This window comes from Zootermopsis nevadensis, unplaced genomic scaffold (genome assembly GCF_977971745.1).
Source record: "Zootermopsis nevadensis isolate Lab colony 2312 unplaced genomic scaffold, Znev_1.0 Znev_ptg000027l, whole genome shotgun sequence".
Classification (NCBI taxonomy): domain Eukaryota; kingdom Metazoa; phylum Arthropoda; class Insecta; order Blattodea; family Termopsidae; genus Zootermopsis; species Zootermopsis nevadensis.
The window spans coordinates 5,276,166-5,285,957 of NW_028259159.1; the positions used below are offsets into that span (position 1 = coordinate 5,276,166).

At 38.0% G+C, this 9,792-nt stretch overlaps 1 protein-coding gene across 5 annotated transcripts; it reads right to left on the bottom strand.

Moving 5' to 3' along the window:
* Positions 1–558: 558 nt before the first annotated feature.
* Positions 559–9,356, bottom strand: LOC147872479 (uncharacterized). 5 transcript variants are annotated; one of them, XR_015537324.1, is made up of 5 exons: positions 6,442–9,355; positions 6,231–6,304; positions 5,732–5,843; positions 5,495–5,579; positions 559–4,800 (listed from the first exon to the last, which is right to left on the bottom strand). XR_015537324.1 is itself a non-coding variant. In XM_087356781.1 (4 exons), exons 1-2 carry the CDS (start codon positions 9,246–9,248, stop codon positions 8,889–8,891), a joined length of 330 nt encoding a protein of 109 aa, XP_087212907.1. In that variant the 5' UTR covers positions 9,249–9,355; the 3' UTR covers positions 559–4,800; positions 5,495–5,579; positions 5,732–8,888. The 5 variants fall into 5 exon arrangements, 1 of the variants encoding a protein (XP_087212907.1); XR_015537322.1 differs by having other exon boundaries at positions 5,732–6,304; positions 6,442–9,356; XR_015537323.1 differs by having other exon boundaries at positions 6,239–9,355.
* Positions 9,357–9,792: the final 436 nt, after the last annotated feature.

Genomic DNA, 9,792 nt, shown 5'->3' on the forward strand with positions numbered 1-9,792 from the left:
TCATCGCCTGTCTAAAAACATAAATTTTAAGATCCACAATATAATACTTTACCTGTAGTTATGTACAGGTGTAACAATTGATCTCTGACACCAACGGGAAGACGCAGATCGAGTGTTTTTCAGAACAGGGTGCTGAGGAGGATAATATTTACACCTAAGAGGGATGAATTACTATGACACTGGTCAAAGTTGCATAATGAGGACCTTCTTTGTTGTACTTTTTGTCAAATATAATTAGACTGATCGAGTAAAGAAGGATTTAGATGGTCAGGTCGCATATGGGATACCGGATTTAGGTGGGCAAATCAGAACAAAAGAGACTGCTGGGAAGACCTAAACGTAAGTGGGAAGATAATATTAAAATGGATGTCAGAGAAATATGTTGAAGTGTTGTGGTCTGGATTCAGGTAACAGGCCAGTGACAAGCTCTTGTGAACACAGTAATGAACCTTCAGGTTCCATAAAATGTGGGGAATTTCTTGAGTGCCTGAGAAACTTAACTGCTCGCTTCTCAGAAGGTCCCGGGCTCCATGAATTAATTAAGGTTACAACTCCTGCTTCATTCTCTGTTCTTTTCCATTTTTAATTCCTAAGAGCATTCAATTTACATGTTTTCACATACAAAACTTTTATTTTTTGTACTTTTTAATATATACATCAGCACTTTTCAATTCTCATCTGAACCAACACATCTTAGACAGTTTCTGAATACACATTCTGAACTCACATTCCTCAACGTTCTTTGTAATGTCATACATATGAAAAAATTTATTCTTCACTAAAAAGCACACACACACACCCTGATATCTTTTCCATCACTTCAAGTAATTTACAACGGTGAAGGCTGGAGAAACTTACTCCTCTTAACTTTCACTAACCCCTAATCTCAACTCACAAAATCCCTAGGCACAAAACTGTTCATGTACAAAGGCAGAAATGGCACAGTGAAAACTCTTTAATTGCTATTTGACATTAATTAGTTTACTGCTGAGAAATTGTTTCAAAACTGATACCCAGAACAATTGGGAAAGCGCCCTAACTTCTCTCTCTCTATTCGTAGCATACTTTCTTAATGCCATTCATTCTCTATTATATTCTACTCTACTTATCAGACATCACATCTCACTTAATTGTTATTCAGTACCTACCTTCCCAAATGTACTTCACTTCAAGGGAGCAATATTTTTTATTTGCCACCTACAAAAGGACAGATTTTTAGGATACGTTGCACGACTCTTACCACATTACACTTCAACATCAAAACAACAATGCTGTAACAATGAACATTACAAGGCATTTCAAAGTTTACACTTGGCACAATACTAAACATACAACAATTATGCATTACAGACTCATATTAAAATCACTGAAACATGTTTACATATTTACAGCCTACTACACCTTTGTTAACAAACTTCCTTAATGCCATTCATTCTGCATAATATTCCAATCTGTGTATCCATCATCATTTCCCATTTATTTTGTATTCATTACATATCACTTTCTCTTTCTTCCCTCACATCATCAAATGCAGTGCACTTCAAGTGAGCAATTGTTGTCATTCATCACTAATATAAGGACAGAACTTTAGGATAGGTTGCATAACTCTCACCACACTAAACCCGAGATTCAAAATGGCAGTGCCGTAACAATGGGCACTACAAGAAATTTCAAAAATTTTCTCAAATCCCAGCAGCACATGTACATTGCAGACTACAATTAGAATCTCTGAAACATTTACATACTTACTGCCATACAGGTTCCCCTACTTCAATGCCTTATGTCATGATTAAAAAGAAGGCAATTTATGCCACCTCCAGGATGAGACGGTTACATTTTGGCAAACAAGGTACTACAAAATTCTTGTGATTAACATACAGATAGTCTCATTTTGTGCTGAATAACACATCAAAACATCAGCAATATTTAATCTCACTGTTGGCTATACACATTTTCACAAGTAGCAGTACAAACCAGCACATAAGTAACACACACATTTCAAAATAAAAAAACAGAAACACAACCTTTTTAAAATACAGTATACAGGGCCAAGTTCCTAACTCTTTACACAAGCAAAACACATTACATCGCTTTATACACATTGTAACATGAAACACCAGTATCAGTAAGTTATTCCAGATACAGGAAATTATTACAGACAATACACTTATACATCATTTTAGTATTACGCCAAATTCAGTCACATATCACCCACCTCAGCTTACAGAGAACATATTTGTACATAAGTCATTTTGACCGTTACAGCAAATTGATTCCCGTATCACCCATCTTCATTTATGAAGAACAAAGTGAACATGAGCGATTGCTTAATATAATGGAGCAGCTCAGCTTCATACTCTTCATGGAGCAAGTTGAAACATCAACATCAAAATGTCTACTTGGGATATAAGATACCTCTTCACCAGAACGCACAACTGGCAGCTGAAACAATCCGGCGAGAAACAACGGCAGTTTTCAAAATCAAATACAAACGCTTCTTATCGCAAAGGTAACGTGTATCGCGCTCAACGTAGCATAGGCACGGATTAAGGTATACAAATCGCATTACCCTTCTGCAGGATCACCGCGACATCGTTCCAAAACAAACTCATCCGCACAAAGTGCCCAACACAATCCAGAAGCGCAATACGTCCTTTCTCAACATGCACTTCGATGCTCGTGTGCGAGAGTACTTCAAGCCCCCCACAAAACAAGTTCTTCAGAATTTCAATAAATACATTCTAGCACAAATTTCAGAGTACACAAAACTGCAGAAATATAAATATTGTTTCAGTTTATCAATAGCAAATGGCACATTCGTAATTTATGTTCACACATGATCTACCTACACACAACCAACAATTCTGCATCATGCAATTCAAATTAGCACAAATCATGCTATTCACTACTACTTCAACTGCATGCACTACTACTACACCAATAAACTAAATTCACGCAGAAATGGTCACAGCAAGAAAGACTTCATCAGTTACTCTTAGCCACATAAAACAATCTATGAATTATATTTCTTGATATGCAATCATGAAACTGATGACTTACTCAACACGGTTGTGTCACTTTTTGATTAGAACTTTGCTGGTCTGTGGGTCCTTAAGTAATTACTTCTTCTCATTTAACATTTTCAGTTGTTTCAAATATACATATGGAATTTTATGACATAATGGCCGGTCCCTATCAAAGTGGAAACGATTACAAATGAGGCAGTGATTACGTCATTCAATGTACTGTAATGGCATTTCAACCAGAGACCTAATAAAAGCATTAAATTAACGAACAGCCCTCTTCCAGGCCAATGTGTAGTTCAAATACTAATATTCTCTAACCACGCAAGCATCAAATTAAAATATAAATATCGCTTTACAACACCTACTGCAGAATGATGAATGCTAACATCACGTCCATATAGTAAGGACAGTAATAATATAATTGGGCAACACCAAAATAATTCAAGACTATGTTTGATGAATGTGCAACATAAATCAGTTTCCATTAAACAACTAAGAAATACTATTGTCAAAAAAGTAAGTATCCTAAAATTAATGTAATGATGTAGACGATATGTTTAAGATTTATCTCCATATTAAACTTTGCGTGTGTACCTTCAATATTTCATTACTTGCACTGTCAAACACCTAAAATTAAAAACTTTTTAATCATCAGTCACTTCAATGTATTAAATTCCACAAGAAATTTATTATTATTATTATTATTATTAAGAGTTCTGTCTTACGACAGGTCCATTGCTCTGCCCAAACAGAGCTCTCCAGTTGTCCCTATTCTCGGCTTCTCGCTTTAATTCCTGGAACGTCATCTTCTTTCCTTGTTTAAGGTCGTCGGTTAGCTGTATCAATCTTCTTCCTAGTCCTCTCTTTCCTTCAACCTGGCCTTCGGTGATATCACTCACTAATCCATTCCTTCTCATAATATGTCCCAGCCAGTTAGCTTTTTACCAGATGAAAATTGCAATGGTTTCAATAATCTGTTAAAACTACAAGTTGTAAAAGGTTGAGAAGTACAAGATACGCGCCACGCCTAATGGCTAATTGTCCATGAAAATTGGTGAATTCATTTGACTCCTGCAAGAGGGACAAACGCAGACTTCGCGGTAAACATGTAAGCCTCCTTTGTTTCTTTTCTGTGCCTGTAAGGAATGTGGGCCAACACAATACCAATAATTGAGGGGATAGAATGAAATCTCAGGATACACGTAGCAGATACATAAACACTACAATGTCACATACCACAATATGTAGCTCAGTCACAAGCTGGACCACCAGTTTCATTCCCTCCAGAAGCGTGACCCATTTGGCCTTTCACTTCTTACGAAAAGCTTCTTCTCAGGGCAAGTTGGTTAGGGCCTGCAGCTGACCCCTCAACTCCAAGTTGCGCAGGAGTAAAGAATGTCTCGTCTTCTTATGTTCCTCCAAAATGTTTGCAGATTCATGAATGGTATAACACAAAATCAGGGCTCAATTCTTGCACCCAAGCTGTGACACTCGGCCTTCACTTCTCTTTCACATCACAGATTATATTCTTCAGTCATTCACTGGTCTTCAGTCACCCGTTGTCCACTTGCATTATGCCCTGAACGTTGACTACCTGCTTGGTCTGCCCCGTTACATCCGTGACATCTGCGATGTCTGAACCATAGACAACTTGAAGTGCCCAATATGCAACTGCTGCCACCATGCCTCACACCCATAGCAACTCCACGACTGCACGAACCACATCTCGAGACGATGTTTCAAGGTGGGTGGCCCTTCTGTGTGGACACTGTCCCTGGAATTAGGAATATTTATGCAAGAAATTCTTCTTTGTGCATTGTATTATATAAAATATTGGTAAAAGATAGCTTGCCGGTGAAAATTCCAATATTAGAAAGTACAGGCATGACTAAAGGAAAACAAATATAATAATTAATCCAAGTACCTTAGAAGATATTATGAACATTATTAGTGAAAATTATTTCGATTATTTATGGTGTATGTATCAGTTTCATGAAACATACGCAAATACAGCAATAGGTTTAGTAATATTAAAATTCCTTCTTGGTCTTCCTCCGTTATTTTCTCGCGGTGGAAACCAACCCAACACTTCGTTCACACATAGTTCGGACAAGTCTGTAACAAATCAGTTATTTTGACTTTATACCTGAACAAACAGAGTAGCTAAACTGATACCCTTTCTCTGATCACACGCTTTTGAATTTCATCTCGCATTGGTGGTAGTACTGATCTTAAGAGAAGGCAATTTTAGTACTAAACACTTGAACTCAGTCATTAATGCAGGAGATGCAACAAGAACACACATCTATGTCCTATGTTTCTCCTTATGATACTAGAAATACACATGAATGTCAGGTGTAATAAAGTTTTTCTGCATTTATTTTAGGATGGATGTCACCTAAAAACATCTTCAATAACTACACAACCTTCATTGATACACTAGATTTTGTATGAACCTTGGATAATACCAGTAATTATTCATGATGCAATGATGCATGAACCTGCTCATGAGACGCTGTCGAGACGGGTAGCCGTGTTCTGCCGACGCTGTCCCTGAAATTTAAAACAGAGAAAACAATCTGAGAAATTGAAAGCATTGCTATTGAAAACTATTTTAATTATTTATGAAATATTGTTAAATTTCATGAAACATTAAAAAGAAACATGTGCTCATTAATATTAAAATTCTCCACCCATCCACTGACCTTCCAGTCGTCTCCCTGCCACTATCCTGGACCTCTTCTATCCCTCCACCTTTTGATGGTCTTCCTGGTAGCAAACAACCCAGCACCTCCTTCAGACATACATTGGATATGGCTGTAACATATCAATTGGTTTGTCTCCATGAACGGAATTTTTCAAAACTAATTCCTCTCCTCTTATTACGGGCTTTGGGATTTTGTCTTCACTTGAAACTATGGCTGATCACCAAGAAAGCAATTTTAACTTATTACACTTACTCCTAACTACTTGAATGTGTCCTTCATTCAGGCGACAAGACAAAAATACTTGTGGCACTAGAAATAAAGCATCCTTTACATCAGACCATTGAATGGTGAGTATACCAAACATTTTTGTAAGTTTCAAACTTTTCTTTGTAGCTAAACTGAGTTTATTGATACCCTACATTTGATAAGAATTTCGTATACTAAAAGAATGTCTCCTAAAGTTAAATCACAGGCTTAAGTGATTTCTATACATTACCCACGTACTGTCTCACTTTCTATGCCTTTTGTGGTTGCTATGGCATTTGAGTAGCTGATTTTGAATGACTGCCTCTGGAAGAAAAAATTTAATTCATCACAATATGTCCTTTACACACAGGAACACTACCTAAGGTGGGAACCTGAACTCATGCTTTGAAAAAGGCCCACGGGGAATAAAATGTGAATAGTACTAATTTAGGACCACCTACAAAAATGATCTACCAGGCGATCTCTACTTTCTTCACACATCCTGCTTCAGAATCTCCGGTCACTTCTGATTGGTTGCCTCTTCCCAGCAGACAGGCCCCACAATCGTTCGCAAATACCCATTAACATGGCCTGATGTCGGAATCCCTGAAATACTTTCAAAACAGCCCCAGGCAAAGAATATGTCCTGTGTGCGTCAATACAGCAGCTTTAGTATGACAGCTTGGAGCACAAAAAATATAAAATGCATAAAAGGATACAAATAACAAGACAACGTCAAAATGAAATACACTCAATATAAATAAGGGAACATTTTCATAGTAAGAATATAATTAATATCAATTTTACTCTCTATCACATTTAATTAACAGGGAATTAAAGAAGCAAGAAATGCAATATGAACATGCAATGAATATACCATATCAAAATATTGGAATATAAACAAACAATACACATAAAAAATAACACAGTTAAATAAACAATACATGCAACAAAATATACATCAAATTTTAATACATATTTATGTACAGAACAGCAGAACACAGAATGCCCTGAAAGCAAATGATAATGGCCCGATGGCATGTTTGCACTGAAACACATGAACACAAGAATTAGATCAGGTTTCTTCGAAGCCTTGTAGTAAAAAGTACTGTAACCTCTCTTCTCTAGTATCTCATGGCTCCCTCCAACATCAAGGCTCTCTGCCCCACATTCTGGAACAAAAATTACACTCATCACAGAAATCATCCCACTTCGTATTCCACCAGGCATGCTCATTTTCCTGCCACTTCAGACTTGTTGCCTTGTAAACGCCAATAAATGTGGCCGGCCTATGAGGGAACTCCTGAAATCAAGGTTTTAAAACACTCCCAGACAAACATATCTCGTGTGCATCGAGATATTAGCCTTAAGATGAAACTAGTGTTATAATTGGCATGAAATAATACAACAGACTCAGCACACGCATATCAAATTCACAACGAAGGAAGAAAAACATCAAAATGAAGTACACTCAACATATGCATGCAATATAAATAAGCCCAGCATTTGCATGGTAAGAATATAATTAATGTCAACTTCAATTAATTTTACTTTGTATCACAATTAATGGGGAATTAGAGAAGCAAGAAATGCAATGTGAACATACAAAAAAATTAGGATTGAAATAATAAGTGTACAAATAACAGCGTAATAAATAAGACGCACAACAAATTTGAATACACATTTAAGTGCACAACAGCAGATCACAGAATTCCCAGAAAGCAAATGATAATGGCCCGATGGCATGTTTCCACTGAAACACACGAACACAAGAATTAGATCAGGTTTCTTCGAAGCCTCGTAGTAAAAAGTACTGTAACCTCTCTTCTCTAGTATTTCATGGCTCCCTGAAACTTCAAAGCTCCTGCATAACATTCTGAAGCAAAAATTACACTCGTCACAGAAACAGGTCACTTTGCGTTCCACCTGGCATGCTCATTTCCCTCACTTCAGATTGGTTGCCTCTTCCCAGCAGATGGAAATACATCAACAGGCAGATGTGGTACAGATTACATATCTGCAATGGACACATGGAAAATTGTATTTTATGAACAATTAACAGGAAGTTTAATCAATTTTATACAATTCAACAGTGAAAAAACACGACAAAAATTCAATATGAACACATACATCATTGCAACAGATAGGACAATTAAGAAAAATTAAATTAAAATAGCATCACATGTAGGCCGTACGTAGTAACTCAGTGGCATAAATAAGATGTGTACAAACACAACCTTCAATAATTATCTGTACTTTAACAGGTATAGAAGAGCACAGCACTTGGGAAAAAATAAAGAAAATGTGATGTAAAATGCTATGCAGCGTACACACAACACATACAAGTGGAATTATCTATAATTAAGAGCATGTTTAAAGTATTCTGTCACATTTCAATAATGTGGGAGTACATAACAAAGAAATGCAATATGAGCATGTATCAATCAACAAATAGGCCAATTCATAACGTCACATATTCTGCATGCATAAACAACAGAATTGCGTAAACAACATACAAACCAGCGGAACACATATTTTCAGTTGGAGAAAAGCACAAAAATTAGTAATTAAAGAAAGCAAACAATGGCACATGTGGACTGAAGCATGTAAATAAATGGGCATGGGCTTCAAGTGACCATTAACTGATCTTTTGTGGCTCCTTTTCTTCTAACCTACCAGCAGCCCCCAGCCAAGATCTCATGAAAATCGTCCGATTTCGCTAAATGACTGACAGATGTCAAAATCATGAAAAGCTCTTTATTGAAGAGCTTTCATTGGTGGCCATGATCATGGCCTCCCTGTAGACCCCTGGGTCGATCTAGAGGATTGACCTCTTTACTTGGGGTACTGCCCTTCGACCTGGGCCTTGTAAGCACCCTGGTCAGAGCCTCCTTAAACTTGGGTAGTGTCATGTACCCCAGTTTTCATATGCCCCTGGTACCATCTTGGCTCTCTCTGGCATTCCAGACACGCAGTCTCTGCCAAATGTTGCCTGTCGACCAGAAGGCCACAAGGCTATAAACTGTTTATCACATTCTTCCATGGGTCTGCTGCAAATGCCAGCTCTCTGTGGTGGTATGCCAGAAATACTGACTCCCTGCTGAGAATGACCAGCTTTAAAATGAAGACTCCATATCACAGAACTTTTCTGGTAGTTTTCTGACAACTGCTGGGCTTCTGCCTCCGGTTGTCTTTTAAACTTTCCCAGGCTGGCTGATACTGAGAGCAGACCAAGGCGGCAGTGCCCTGAAGGGATCCTTTGTGCCATGCAGCCACCCTGGCTTCGGTGGACCAGAGCCCTGTTAGCCGTCCGAGGACGTTACCCCCCTCCGCGACGTGGACGCCAAGGGTTGGATTTTGGAGGGGACTAAAGCATGCAAAAGACCAATATTAATCCTGGTTTCTTTGAAGTCTATAGAAAGCTTAATACTGTTACCGATTTTCTCCAATACTTCATGATTCCTTCCACGTCCATGGCTCCATAATCAGAACACATGCAGGTGGTAAATCAGTTCTACTATAACGCGACAGCAGTCCCCATGAAACATCTCTATTTGCGGACTTCTCTAGTGGCCCTCTGCCACGTGTTGGAACGCGTCACGAAAAATGTCCCCAAATATTTCCATCGCGTTAAATCCAAACAACACGAGTCATTATCAGAACGGACCGTATTTATATTCCTCTGCCTTCATTTCTTAACCAACATCCTTATTGCGTCTTGCACAGCTTTTGTGCTCGTCTCTTTTACTGAACCTCTCTTTCGCTCTCCAAAACAGGCCGGAAGCCCCGTTCAATTCCAGTTCCCTCTCGGA